Here is a 15,830-nt window from a genome sequence, read left to right on the forward strand (position 1 = left end):
GGTCTAGTGACTGCAGTGGAAGAGGATAAGAATGGAATTAGCAGTTGAATCCAAGTTTCAAGAGGAACAACACAGGTTGGGATAGGAATAAGGCTTTTAGAGCAGAGATTAGAGATCAGATAAGGGAAAAGAGATCAGAATAGTAGGGTATGACAAGGTAAAGAGAAATTACAAGAAGGAAGGACACAGGATGTTGGTAATCGTCTGAAAAAGCAGATTAAAATAAGGGGTGCAAGAGCGTCCTGAAAATCTTGCTGCTTTTGTTTGCTAAATTGGAAAAGTAGCAAAATGTAAGTTTTGTATCAAAACACATTATACTAATTTGAGCCCTTGGAAACATTCTCTTAATAGCAAGTAGGAATGTGGAATCATCCACCTGCACCCCAGCTTACTTAGGGGGCTTATGTCCCTCGAGTGCTAAGGCACTGGAGATTGCTGAACTACATAGATCACTCGCCCAAGGCAGGTGTCTCGTCACCTCCACCTCTTTTCCCAATGTGCTAATGTCCTTCCCATGGATATGGAGGGTTGGGCAGAGATAGGACTGATTGTGAAAACAGTAATGGAGTTGGGTCGGTGGTAACATGCCTGTGTTAGGACTGGATGACCGAGGCTCCATTTAGCTTATTTTCCAGGAACAGGGAAATGGAGAACTCCTACTGTGGGTCATTTGAGCCCATCCTTGTTTCAGGAGTCTGTGCTTTCGTAGGCTGAAGTTTTGGAGGTTGGAGATTGCCAGGAAGCTGTGAGGACAAGTGGTCTGGGAGTGGGGAGGCTAAGAACATACATATTTGTTCTTTGACTTTTGTACGTGTGACTTGCAAACATTTCACACATTTCAGGGAACTGACTGTAGTGTTTCAGGGTGAAAGGAAGGAATGGCGCGATTTAATAACTGCTTTCTACGTTAAAGCAAGACTGCCATTTTTGACTGACGCAGATTAATCTTTGAACCAGGGACAGACCATGGAGAAGGGTCAGTGTATCTTTCTACCTTGATTTAGGTCCTCGCTTTTGTCCCAGTTCAGGTTCCAGTTATGTCAGCTATTAGTTGCGTTTCAATTCAGCCTTCAGGACTTTTGGTGAAAACAAGGTACTCTCAGGTGTTGCCAACATATTGGCTGTCATTCTTTGTTACGGAAACTTAGAGTGTATCTTCATTAAATATTGCATGAGTTGGGAGTGGTGGAGGCAGAAATAGGTAACTAATAGCTTTTCTAGCACATCATACAAATTTTAATCATATCAAGAAACTTCATTTCATATGCAGATAGCTGACCTTTTACGCCCTTTGTTGTTGTTGCTTTTGTCAAGAAATGAACTCACTTGTTTTTGTTGTGTGTCTTGACCCTAAAGTGTTTCCCGCGAAACTTGCAAGAATGATTCCTGGTCTGTATCAGCGGAACGGCTAGTCGATGTTGATACCAAGGTAAAGTGCTCCTTTGTGAAATTAACTTTTTTACTCTGAATTTAGTTTTTGTAGCACTTACTTGTAAAATTTAGTAGTGTTCCAACTATCATTGTTTTATGTTTGTAATGGAAAATTTGTCACTGTGAACCATTTTATAAAATATCACCATTCGAGGGTTGTTGTTTTTTTCCTTTAAATTAAAATTTATTGGGGCGCAATTGTTAGTAAAGTTACATGGATTTCAGATGTACAATTCTGTAATACATTATCTATATCTCACATTGTGTGTTCACCAGCCAGAGTCAGTTCTCTTTCCATCACCACATATTAAACCCCATTTACCAATGGTCCTATTTCATCTTTTCTTACCACCCAATAGCATTCCATTATTTATATGTACCACAACTTCTTTATCCATTCATCTATCGAAGGACATTTTGGTTGTTTCCATGTCTTGGCCACCATAAGTAAAGCTGCAATGAACATTGGAGCACACTTGTCTTTATGGATAAATGCTTGCAGATTTTTGGCGTAGATACCCAGGAGAGGGATTGCTGGGCCATATGGTAATTCTATTCGTAACTTTTTGCGGAACCTCCACACTGCCTTCCATAGCGGCTGCACCAGTCTGCATTCCCACCAACAGTGTATGAGGGTTCCTTTTTCTCCACAGCCTCTCCAACACTTGTTACTATTTGTCTTGTTGAACATAACCATTCAAACTAGGTGAGGTGATATCTCATTGTGGTTTTTATTTGCATTTCTCTGATGATTAGTAATGTTGAGCATTTTTTTCATATGTCTATTTGCGATTTGTATGTCCTCTTGGGCGAAATGTCTCTTCAGGTCCTCTACCCATTTTTCAATTGGGTTGTTTGTTTTTTTGTTGTTGAGTTGCATGAGTTCTTTGTATATTTTGGATATTAGCCCCTTATCAGAGGTACTGTTGGCAAAAATCTTCTCCCATTCAGTTGGTTGCCTCTTTATTTTGTCGATGGTTTCTTTTGCTGTTCAGAAGCTTTTAAGTTTGATATAGTCCCATTTGTTTATTTTAGCTTTTACTTCCCTTGCCTATGGAGTCAAATTCATAAAATGCTCTTTGGACCCAAGGTCCACAAGTTTAGTAACTATGTTTTCTTCTATGCAGTGTATTATTTCAGGTTTTATGCTTAAGTCTTTGATCCATTTTGAGTTAATTGTGGTACATGGTGACAGATAGCAGCCCCGTTTCATTCTTTTGCACGTGGTTTTCCAATTCTACCAGCACCATTTGTTGAAGGGGCTGTCTTTTCTCCATTGTATGCTTTTTTGCTTCTTTGTCAAAAATTATCTGTCCATGTTTATGTGGGTTTATTTCTGGGATCTCAATTCTATTCCATTGGTCTATGTGTCTTTTTCTGCCCATACCATGCCGTTTTGATTATTGTTGCCCTGTAGTACGAGCTCAAGTCAGGGAGTGTGATACCTCCGGCGTTGGTCTTTTTGCTTAGGATTCCTTTGGCCATTTATGTCTTTTGTGGTTCCATACAAATCTGATGATTTTTTTGTTCTATTTCTTTAAAAGGTGCTATGGGGATTTTGATGGAGATTGCATTAAATCTGTATATTGCTTTGGTAATACGGCCATTTTTAATTATGTAGATTGTTCCAATCCATGAGCATGGAATGTCTTTCCATTTCTTTGTGTCTTCTTCAATTTCTTTTAAAAATGTCTTATAGTTTTCAGCATGTAGGTCTTTCACTTCCTTGGTTAAGTTTATTCGTAGGTATTTGATTCCTTTTGTTGCAATTGCAAAAGGAATTGGTTCTTTTCCTTTCTTTTTCTGAGGTTTCATTGTTAGTATATAGGAATGCAATGGACTTTTGTACGTTGATTTTGTAGCCGGCAACTTTATTTACTGTATTCGTTGATTGTTTTTAATAGCTTTTTGGTGGAGTTTTAGGCTTTTCTATATCTACATCTGCAAAGATTGACAATTTAACTTCTTCTTTCCCAATTTGGATGCCTTTTATTTATTTGTCTTGCCTGATCGCTCTGGCGAGGACTTCCAACACTGTTGAAAAGCAGAGGTGATAGGGTACAGCTCTGTTGTGTTCCTGAACGTAGAGAAAAGGGCTTCAGTTTTTCACCATTAATTATGAGATTAGCTGAGGGTTTGTCATATATAGCCTGTATTATGTTAAGGTAGTGTCCCTCTATACCTATTTATTAAGTGTTCTAATCACAAATGGATGTTGCAGCTTGTCAAACGCTTTTTCTGCATCAATTGATATAATCATGTGATTTTTGTCCTTTATTTTGTTTACGGGATGAATCACATTGATGGATTTCCGAACGTTTAACCATCGTTGTGCACCTGGGATGAATCTGCTTGGTCATGATGACTAATCTTTTTAACACATTGTTGCATTCGATTGGCCGAAATTATTGATTTCATTCCCCAAATTGACTCTCGTATCCCCGTGGCACTCTTGTGGTTACCAACTGTGCATTCTAATCCCCTCACTTTCCCCCTTATCCCCACCCCCCATCTAGCAACCCTCAGTTTTTCCTCTATGTGTTTGAGACCGTTTCTGATTAGTTCATTCATTTATTCTTTTCTTTAGATTCCACATATAAGTGAGATCATATGGTATTTGTCTTTCTCTGTCTGACTTATTTCACTTAACATAATGTTCTCTGGGTCCATCCATATTGTCGCATGGTAAGATTTCATTCTTCTTTATGGCTGTATACTACTCCATTGTATAACTGTACCACAGTTTCTTAATCCAGTCGTCTACCGATGGGCATTTCGGTTGTTTCCATGTCTTGGTTATAGTGTATAGTGCTGCAGTAAACATAAGGGTGTATAAATTTTTTTGAATTAGAGTTTTAGATTTCTCCGGGTAGATACCTAGGAGTGGAATTGCTGGATCATATGGTAGTTCCGTTCTCAGATTTTTGAGATACCTCCGTACTGTTTTCCATAGTGGCCGCACCAATCTGCAATCCCACCAACAAAGCACGAGGGTTTCCTATTCTCCACGTCCGCGCCAGCACTTGTTCTTTGTTGATTTGTTGATGACGGCCATTTTGACTTGGGTGAGGTGGTATCTCATTGCAGTTTTTATTTGCATTTCTCTAATGATTGGTGAAGTGGAGCATTTTTTCATATGTCTGTTTCCCATCTTATGTCCTTTTTAGAAAAATGACTTTTCATGTGCTCTGACCATGTTTTAATTGGGTTGTTTGTTTTTTTGGAGTTGAGTTGAGAGAGTTTTTTATAAATTTGAGATATTAACCCCTATGGGATATGTCATTGGCAAATATCTTCTCCATTCAGTAGGATCCCTTTTTGTTTTAGTGATGGTTTCCTTTGCTGTGAAAAAAACTTTTTAGTTTGATGTGATCCCACATGTTTATTTTTTCTCTTACTTCCCTTGCCCGAGGGGATATATCAGTAAAAATCTTACTCCAGGTAACGTCTGTAAAGTTTCTTCCTATGTTTTCTTCTAGGAATTTTATGGTTTCAGATCTTACACTTATGTCTTTAATGCGTTTTGAATTTATTCTTGTATATGGTGTAAGGAAGTGGTCAAGCTTCATTTTTTTGCACGTGCCTGTCCAGGTTTCGCCAACACCATTTATCGAATAGACTGTCTTTACCCCACCGTAAATTCTTGCTTCCATTGCCGTAGATTGAATGGCCATATAGGCATGGATTTATTGCTGGGCTCTCTATTGTGTTCCATTGATCAATGTGTCTGTTTTTACACCAGAACCACGCTGTTTCGATTACTGTAGCCTTGTAGTATAATTTGATGTCAGGTATCGTAATACCTCCCACTTTGTTTTTATTTCTCAAGATTGCCGAGGCTATCCGGGATCTTTTGTGGTGCCATATAAATTTTAGGATTATATGCTCCATTCCTGTGGAAACCATCCTTGGTAATTTGATAGAAATCGCATTGAATCCGTATATTGCCTTAGGCAGTATGGACATTTTAACTCTATTAATTCTTCCTATCCATGAGCATGGTATGTGCTTCCATCTATTTGTATCCTCTTTCATTTCTTTCTTCAGTGTCTTATAATTTCCTGAGTACAGATCTTTTACTTCTTTCGTTAAATTTATTCCCAGGTATTTTATAGTCTTTGAAGCAATTGTAAATGGGATTCTTTTCTTAATTTCTCCTCCTGATATTTTATTATTGGTATATACACACGCAACTGATTTCTGAATATTAATTTTGTATCCTGCTGCTTTACTAAATTCGTTTATCAGTTCTAATAGTTTTCTGGTGGATTCTTTAGGGTTCTCTATATATTGTATCATGTCATCTGCATATAATGACAATTTTACTTCCTCCTTACCAATTTGGATGCCTTTTGTTTCTTTTTCTTGTCTGATTGCTGTGGCTAGAATTTCCAGCACTATGTTGAATAGAAGTGGAGAAAGTGGGCAACCTTGCCTTGTTCCTGATCTTAAGGGGAATGTTTTAGCTTTTCCCCATTGAGTGTGATGTTAGCTGTGGGCTTATCATATATGGCCTTTATTATGCTGAGATCTGGTCTCTCTATTCCCATTTTCTTAAACGTTTTTATTGTAAATGACTGCTGGATTTTGTCAAATGCTTTTTCTGCATCTAATCGATATGATCATATGATTTTTATTTTTCATTTTGTTAATGTGGTGTATCACATTAATTGATTTGCAGATGTCGAACCATCCTTGCATGCCAGGAATGAATCCCCCTTGATCATGGTGTATAATGTTTTTAATGTATTGCTTAATTCTGTTCAGTGATATTGCTTAATTCTGTGTAGAGGGTTTTTGCATCTATGTTCATTAGAGATATCGGCCTATAGTTTTTTTGTTTCTTTTTTGTAGTGTCTTTGTCTGATTTGGGGATCAGAGTGATAGTGGCCTCGTAAAAAGTGTTTGGGAGCCTTCCCTCCTTCTGAATTTTTTGGAATAGCTTGAGGAGAATGGGGGATAATTCTTTTTTGCATGTTGTGTAAAATTCACCTGTAAAGCCATCTGGTCCAGAGCTTTTGTTTGTTGGGAACTTGTTGATTCCTGACTCAACTTCTGTGGTGGTAATCAGTCTCTTCAGGTTTTCCGTTTCTTCTTGAGTTAGCCTTAGAAGGTTGTATGCTTCTAGAAAATTTTCCGTTTCTAACAGACTGTCTAATTTGTTGGCATATAGATGCTTATAGTAATTTCTTAAATAGTTTTGTATTTCTATGTGTCTGTTGTCACTTTTCCTCTTTCATTTCTGATTTTATTAATTTGGGTTCTCTCTCTCTCTCTCTCTCTCTCTCTCTCTCTCTCTCTCTCTCTCTCTCTGATGAGCCTGGCTAAAGGTTTGTTGACTTTGTTTATTTTCTCAAAAACAAACTCTTGGCTTCATTGATGTTTTTTATTGTTTTCTGGTGTCTATTTCATTGATTTCTGCTCTGACCTTTATTATCTCCCTCCTTATACTCCCTTTGTGGTTATTTTGCTGTTCTTTTTCCAGATCCCTTAAGTGTGAAGGTAAACTGTTGGTTAGTGATTTTTTTTGTTTCTCTATGTAGGCCTGCAATGCTGTGAATTTCCGTCTTAGGACTGCTTTCGCTGGATCCCATAGATTTGGTTTGTCGTGTTTTGATTTTCGTTTGTCTCGAGACATGTTTTGGTTTCTTCCTTGATCTCATAGTTAACCCATTCATTATTTAGTAACATGTTAATTCAGGCTCCATGAATTTGTGTGTCTTCCAGCTTTTTTTCCTGTAGTTGATTTCTGATTTTATAGCACTGTTGTCAGAGAAGGCAATTGGTATGATGACTCCTCTGTAATCTGACACTACTCTTCAGTTCAGGGGCCAGCTTGAGTGTCTGGAAAGGCAGGGGTAGGATTGGGAGAGTGGGCAGAGGGGCCCAGGTGTTGTGATCAGGTCCTTTGTCTGACCTAGGGCCCAGCTGGAGGTCTCAGCTGAGGTTACTGCCTCAAATGCTGGATATGCTGGTCTCTCGGCAGGAGAGACCACCTTCACGTAATCCTCGAACGAGTCTCTTAGCTGTTCTATGTGATGAGCAGAGTCCTTTGATGGGTTCAATTTGTGGTAAGTTCCGGAGGAGAACTCAAGGAGACCACCTCGCTGCTGCCATTCCTATGATGTCACTCTTCTATGTATCCTTTGATCTATCCTCTTATTTCTTCTTTGACCAGGTCGTTCTTTAAAAGTATGTTGTTCAGTCTCTATGTATTTGTGGTTTTTCCTGCTTCCTTTTTGCAGTTGATATCCAATTTCAAAGCCTTGTGATCAGAGAATGTGTTTGGTATGATTTCAATCTTCTTAAATTTGCTGAGGCTAGTTTTATGTCCCAATAGATGATCTATCCTTGAGAATGTTCCATACACTAGAAAAGAAATGTATAGTGTGATGTTTTAGGATAAAGTGCTCTATAAATGTCAATTATGTCTATTTCATGTAATGTGTCATTTAGGGCTGCTATTTCTTTCTTTATTTTCTGTTTGGATGATCTATCCATAGCTGTCAATGATGGATTTGGGTCCCCTAGTATAATTGTGTTTTGGTCAATTTCTCCCTTTAGTTCTGTTAGTAGTTGCTTGGTATATTTCGGTGCTCCCTGATTGGGGGCATAAATATCGATGACTGTTTTGTCTTCTTGTTGTATAGTCCCCTTTATCAATATGAAATGTTCATCTTTGTCTCTTGTTACCTTTTTTATCCTGAAGTCTGTTTCATCTGATATCAGTATGGATACACCTGATTTTCTCTGGATAGCATTTGCTTGGCGTATCAATTTCCACCCTTTCACTTTGAGTCTACGTTTGTCCTTGTAGCTGAGATGTGCCTCTTGGAGGCAGATATGATTTGGTTTAGTTTTTTGATCCAATCAGCTGCTCTGTGCCTTTCTGTTGGTGAGTTCAGTCCATTTACATTTAGGGTGATTATTGATATGTGAGGATTTCCTATCATTCTATCTCTACTTTTCTGGTAAGACTGTGTCTCCATTGTTTCTTTGCCTTTTTGTTGTTGTCTCTTATTTCTATGTGGTGGTAGTCTATGATTTTTCCCTCCTCTTCTTTCATTACATTATATATTTCAGTTCTGAATTCCTTTTGAGTGGTTACCATTAAGTTTATGTGAAAGAAAGTTTGATATTTAGAGTATTCCATTTTCTCAGCATGCTTACTTTCTCCATTCGCATATTCCGGTTGAGGCCTTTACTTTCCCCCCTTTTATGTTTTGGTTGCCACAAATTGTCCCTGTTGATCTGGTCGAATAGCTTCCTTCGGTATTTCTTGTAGTGCTTGTCATGTGTTAGAAAATTCCCTCAGCTTCTGTATGTCTGGAAAGGTCTTTATTCCTCCTTCATACCGAAAAGATACCGTTACTGCATATATTATTCTTGTCTCATAATTTCTCTCTGTCTATTGTTTGCATATTTGGTTCCACTCCCTCCTGACTTGTAGGTTACCGTCTTCTTTTTCCTGGCTGCCTTGAGGATTCTTTTTTGTCATTGATTTTTGACAGCTTCAATACAATGTGCGTTGGAGAAGGCCTGTTGGAGTTGAGGTCATTAGATGTTCTATTTGTTTCTTGGATTCAAGGATCCAGTTCTTTCCACAAATTTGGGAAGTTCTTATCGACTATTTGTTTGAATATATTCTCTGTTCCCTTCTCTCTTTCTTCCCCTTCTGGTATGCCCATTATTCTTATATTGCTCTTTCTGATGGAGTCACAAAGTTCTTGTAGTCTCACGTCTCAGGTCTCTTTCTCCTTCCATCCTTGTCATTTCCAGATTTCTAGCTTCGATGTCACTGATTCTTTCCTCCACCTGGTCAACTCTACTACCTAAACTGTCTCTTTCATTCGTCATTTCTTTTGATTATGTTTCTGAGTTCATTAAACTGCCTGTCTGTGTTTTCTTGCATCTCGTTGAGTTTTTCAAGAACTGCAGTCTTGACTTCTCTGTCATTTAAGTCACATATTTCCATATCTTTAAGTTTATTTTCTGGAGACTTTTCATTTTCTTTCTGAGCTGTCTTGTTGCTTTGGTTATTCATGGCAATTGATGATTTATTATGTGTCTTCCTAGATATCTACAGGAGTGAGTTCTGCAACAGGTTGATAGAAAGAGGTCTTTCTTTTGTTTTCCAGTCGGTGTTGGGATAATGTTTTATTTTCTCTCCGACTGCAGCCTTTTATTGTCTCTCACACTGTAGTGTTATGTTTCCTCTGCACTATTCCGGCTTCTCACATAGTGGTGGGATTCCCTGGAAGGCGGGCGTTTCCTCTGTGAACAGTTCACTGGGGTCATAAGGCACTGCCTCCGTGGGGGGATGTGGGGAACTTCTGAAGTTCCAAAGCTCTTTCTGCACCAGATTCAGAGCCCGTGCATTTCAGCAGTTGTGTTCACTCCTGCAGGGATCCGCCCAGATAGGTGGGGACAGGGGTGGGGTGGGTTGTGAAAGGTGGCCCAGAGCAATGGCGGTGACGACCACCTCAGCCAGTCCTGTTTCCACAGCTCCCTGCCCTTTGCTGGAAGTACTTGGGCTGTGAGTCCTTGACTGCCAACCGCAGTTCTCAGAACTGCAAATATTCTGTTCGTTTGATCTGACACTGCTACTGTTCTGCTTCTAGCACTGGACAGGTGGGGACGGGGCGAGCTCTGGGAGGGTAGGGAGGAAGCAGCTAGTCTCTGTGCCTAAGGCTTCCATTCTTTACTCGGCAGTGAGGGCTTAAACCACTGTTTTCAGCCTTCTTCCCTCAGTCTTTGCTCTGACGTCCCTGCTGTTAGCAGTGGGTTCAGCTGTGTTGTATGCTTTCCCCTCAGCCCTGTGGGCCATAATCAGAGCCCTAGCAGTCCAAGTTCTTCCCACTCCTGCAGCTGCACTAGTTCCGGGATGAAGGGAGCTCGGAGCACCGAGCTAGGTCTGCGTCCTGAGCCCACACGGCCCCGTGTGCCCACTTCTCCCCTCCCTCCTCCACCGCTCGAGCAATTTGTCCACCTTTAGGCTATTGCAGTAGTGCGGCCCTTAGTCTCGCCGGTCTTCTGCGCAGGGAGTCCTTTGTGAAATTATAGTTGTTCAACTTGTTGTAAATTCCAGGGAAGATATCAAAAGGCTCACCTCACACTGCCGTTTTTACGACGTCACTCTTTCTTTTTTCCCCTTCACTTTAGGAAGTATTGAACATGGGGAATGAAAAAAAGAAGAGGCTGGGAAATATAGAGTGATAGTAAAATTTTATTGGGAGGTTTCCCACAGTGATGGAGATATGCAATTTGGTTAAGGGTAAGGAATCTTAATGTGATTTTACATTACATCAGCGGGACTTTTAGAATACTCGTGCGTACACGAAATCTGTAATGGATTCATTTACTTATTGTAATAGTCATGAAATCTTCCTGGTACATTTCAATTTTAAAACTATGTGGCATATAATATATAGTTCTATTTTATTACACTTTGTATTTTGGTATCACATAGTTGGTAGGCGTGAGTGTCTTCTCTATACTTTTTTCTTTTTCTTTTTTTTTCAGTTATATTCAACTGACATTCAATATTATTTTATATTAGTTTCAGGTATCCTGGGTTCATCATTTTGACTTAAACAATGGTAATTTTGAAAATTGAGAATTCAAGTTCTCTATCTCAAAACCCGTATTACAAACGGATTCCACTATGTCCTCAATCAGTACATTATGAATATATTTAAATGTCTTCATCTAATTGAAGAGTACATGTTTTGCATAAAATAATAACCAATTTTAGAAGCAGAGATTCTTAAACCATATGGTGAAATGTCAAATTTCAGAAAGTTTTCAGTTTTCTTTATAAATGTAAAATGTTTCATTTCTGTTACAGTTGACATTCAATATGATGTCAGCCTCAGGTGTACAGCATAGTGGTTAGGCATTTATATAATGTGTAAACTGGTACTCCGATTAGTGTGGAATCCCTGACACCATACTTAGTTATTACAATGTTATTTCCTGTATTCTGCGTGCTGTCCTTGACAGCTACATGACTGTTTTATAACTGCCAGTGTGTACTTCTTAATCCTTTTACCTTTTCAAGCATCCCCCAACACTCCTCGAATCATGCCACGATCAGTTAGTTCTCTGCATCTATGAGTTTGTTTCTCTTTTCTACGTTTATTTATTTATTTTTTTACGTATCACCAATAAGTGAAATCATGTGGTGTTTGTGTTTCTCTATCTGACTTATTTCACTTGGAAAAATACCCTCTAGGTCCACCCACGTTGTCATAAATGGTAAGATTTTATTCTTTGTTACAGCCAAGTCGTATTTTGTTGTATCTATGTACCACTTCTTCTTTATACAAGATGATGGATACTTCGGTTGCTTCCTTATCTGGATTAATGTAAATAATGTGTCAATGACCATAGAAATGCATATGTCTTCTCAAATGAGTGTTTTGGATTTCTGTGGAGGAAAACCCAACGTGGGATTGCTTCCCCACATGGTAGTTCTATTTTTAAAGTTTTGAGGAACTTACATATTGTTTCCATTGCGGCTGGCCGGATTTACAGTCTCAGCAACAGTGCACAAGGGCTCCGTTTTCTTCACATCCTCACCAACACTTGTTATTTGTTGAATTATTGATGATGGCCATTTTGATAGGTGTGAGGTGATAGCTCATTGTGCTTTTAATTTGCATTGCTCTAATGATTAGTGACGCTGAGAATCTTTTCTTATGTCTCTTGGCTATCTGTGTGACCCCTTTGGAGAAAAGTCTATTCAAGTGCTCTTCTCATTTTGTAATTGCATTGTTTGTCTTTTGGTGCCGAGCTTTATGACTTCCTTATATATTCTTGATATCAACCCTTTCTCAGATATATCATTGGCAAATATCTTCTCCATTCATCCGGTCGTGATTTCATATTGTAAATGGTTTCCTTTGCTGTGCAAAAATTTTTTAGTTTGATGTCATATATATATGGGTCTTGTATTCTTAACTATTCAGCCACCTTATGTCTTGACTGGAGCATTTAACTTATTTACATTTGCACTAACTATTTGTAGGTATGTACAAATAGTACATTTTATTATTAGTATTTCGTCTCCTCCTCCTCCTCCTCGTTCTGCTTCTGTTTTTTCTTCTTCTTCTTCTTCAAGTTGTGGTTTTACATTTCTTGTAATACTGGTTTGCTGGTGCTCAACTGCATTACCCTCTTTTTCTTGGCAAGTTCTTTACGTCTCCTTTGATTCTAAATGAGAGCCTTGCTGGATACAGTCATCTTGGTTGTCGATTATCGCTTTTCATCACTTTCACTATTTCTTGCCAATCCCTTCTGACCTGCAAATTTTCTGTTGAGAGATCACCTGACAATCTTATGGACGCTCCCTTGTTCATAACTAACTGCTCTTTTCTTGTCGGTTTTAATATTCTCTGTGCGTCTTTCCCCTTTGGCATTTTAATTATGACATGTCTTGGTGTGGGCACATTTAGGTTCATTTTGTTTGGAACGCTCTGTATTTCCTAGGCTTGTGTGTCTATTTCCTTCTCAGGTTGGGGAAGGTTTCTGTCACTATTTATTACAAGAGGAGTTCAATTCCTTGATCTCTCTTCTTCTGATAGATTTACAAATGTTACTACATTTGATGTTGTACGAGAGGTCTCTTAAAGGATTCTCTGTCTTTATTTTATTTTGCTTATTATTCATTTTTTTCTTTTTGTGTTCTATTTGGGTGCTTTCTGCTACCGTTTCTTCCAAATCACTGATTTGAACCTCTACTTCACCAAATGTGGTGCTGATTCCATCTATAAATTATTCATTTCAGACTTTTTTTTAATGATTTGTATGTCTTCTTTATGTATGCTGTCTCTTTGTTGAAGTTTTACTGAGTCTATTTATTCTTCCCCTAATTTCATTGAGCATCCTCATAACTAGTATTTTGAGCAGTGTATCTCATAGATTATTTGTCTCCATTTGGTTTAGTTCTTTTTCTGGAGATTTTTCCTGGTTTTTCATTACATAAATGTTTCTTTCTCTCTTCTTTTTTCACTGCCTCTCTGTGTGTGTTTCTATGTATTATGTAGATCTGCTAATTCTCCTCATCTTGGCAGCATTGGCTCATATAACAGGTGTCCTGTGGGTCCAGTGGTACAGTCTCCCTGGTCACCTTAGCCAGGTTCTCCAGAAGCTCGTGTGGGTGGTGTGTGCCCTCCTGTTGTACTTGAGCCTTGATTGTTGTTGGCGCATCAGTGTGTGGAATTGACCCTCAGGACGACTGGCTGTGACTACAGTAGATGAGCTGATGTGTGTGGGCTGACGTCACAGAGTGGGATCGGCTGTAGCACGGCTCCGGTGTCTGCTCAGTCCATGGCTTGGGCGTGTCATTTGTGGAGCTAATTGGGTGTTGTTCTGGTGTTGCTGAAGCTGATCACCAGGTGTGTTGGATTTGGGGCCTCTTGGGAGGGGCTGTGGGGCAGGCCCAGGTCAGCTGCTGCTTGTGCCCAACCCGGAGCCGCCTAGTAGAAGCCAGAAAGTGACCTACTCTTGGTAGCTGCCTTTGTGGGTTTGGAGGCCCCTGGGAGAGGCTATGCTGTGACGCAAGACAGGATGATGCATAGGATACTAGAAAGAAACGGAGGTCCTCAATAGCAGCCTTAGTGACTGTCTTAAATTGCGGCCTTAGTGACTGTCTTAAAACAGAATTGTGATGATGCAACACCTCTGCTTACTGGGTGACTCCCCAGTATGTGAGGGTAAAATTCATATGCTAGCATGACACGTGCCTTCTTTGATTTGGTTCTGAAGTTGCAGCAGTATCTCCATCCCATTCTCAGTGTTCCAGGCTTACCCCATCCCTTTGCGGCCCTCACTTGCAACATGTTGTTTCATCCTCAGGCTTTTGCTCCCTCTGCCCTTCTGGATTCCCCTTCATGGTTTCTGTCAGCACCTCGTATATCTTTCAAGATGCAGCCCTATCTTTGCCGCATCTGCTGAGCTTCCCTGGTACAACTGATTGTTGTCTCTTTTATGATCTAACTGTACTTTATTCATTTGGGGTGTTGAAGTGGAGAGCAGTACTTTTCTGTTCTTGTTGTTTTTATTTATTATATCTACCCCTACTAGAGTATAGGACCAAGTCTTTCATTTACATTCCCAGCTTCCACTGGGTCTATGCCTATGATATGATGGCTACAGTAAAGTTTTGTTATCTTACTGACTGATGATTGAGTGAGTGAACGAGTAAATGAATATGATGTTTTCTGAAGTTGGGTTTTTGTTGTTGATTTTTATTTGTAGTAATAGAAGTACAGTGTAATGATGAGCTAATGTGAGGTGACAGCTGTGGAAAGATATAAGAAAGGTGTGATCTTCTGATATAGGCAACTGCTGCCTACTGGTATAGACGCTGTCCTTGCAGAGTAGCACAGATTAGAATCCTGGATGGTCAGTTACTAGCTATGGGGTCTTGGGGAAACTTCTTTTTAAGCTGTCGGATGTAAGTGGCCTCATTCGTCATAATGGTGCTAATGCCTACCTTTCATGTATGTGGAATGCACAAATATGGTAACAAATGTGAAAACACTTCGTAAACTGTAAAGGGAGCTATAGAATGTAAAACACCATGATCACAGTGGGATGTAGTGACTTACTAAATATCGGGACAATTTTTGTAAACCTGTAGGACAATCAAATGGCAATACTGTCAAGAACAGAAAGGAAAAGTTAGATGGGCCATGTGGATTTCTAATCTTAGGGATGTTAAGTTGCAGGAGACTATGATTGGCGATACACTATAGATGTGTACCGTTTTGGTACTTGAGGCTTTGTTGGTGCGATCTCAATGTTTCGACCTGAAGTAAATGTCTGTGTTGGATACCAACTGTGTGCTGGGCAGATAGACAGTGAATGGAGAAGTTCAGGGCTTCAGCTGTAGCTTTAGAAGCAGAAATACAAGTTAACAAGAGTCCGTTATAAGTCACTATGAGTGCTTCATTTAAAGAGAATGGAGAATGCTGGGGGGAGGGACATGGTTGTAGTTGGAATAGGAGTGGGAGTGGAATTTCGGTGGTCAGGAAAGATCTTTGTGAGTGTGACAAAAACTGCCAAGTGAAGCATGAGAAGGAGCCAGTCGTGTGAATATCTAGGAGCAAAACCTCCTGGACAGAGACAATACTGGATCGCATCTGTTCATCATTTTATTCTAATGTCTTGGAATGGCCACCAAGCAGGAAGTGGGGTAACCATCATCAAACTGTTTTCACATTTGTCGTTTTGGGTGGAAAACAAATGAAATTTGGATAGTAAGTTCCCCGGGACATTTTAGTTGGTTAATAAATAAATGTTCTTATTTAGCCTGATTAGAAATTATTATACTTTTTTGAAAATTTGCATAATTATATATAATATTTTTCCTATGATTTATTAAAACAAAATTT

General features: G+C 39.3%; 1 protein-coding gene across 1 annotated transcript in view; it reads left to right on the top strand.

The window, feature by feature from the left end:
* Positions 1–15,830, top strand: part of LOC148759155 (ankyrin repeat domain-containing protein 26-like) — a 105,629-nt gene that overhangs the window by 22,129 nt on the left and 67,670 nt on the right. Inside the window, exon 7 of the mRNA XM_088793107.1 lies at positions 1,357–1,429. Coding sequence (XP_088649233.1) covers positions 1,357–1,429 — 73 coding nt within the window. The remainder of the gene's footprint in view (positions 1–1,356; positions 1,430–15,830) is intronic.

This window comes from Rhinolophus sinicus, chromosome 1 (genome assembly GCF_057876585.1).
Source record: "Rhinolophus sinicus isolate RSI-liver-muscle chromosome 1, RSI-T2T, whole genome shotgun sequence".
Classification (NCBI taxonomy): domain Eukaryota; kingdom Metazoa; phylum Chordata; class Mammalia; order Chiroptera; family Rhinolophidae; genus Rhinolophus; species Rhinolophus sinicus.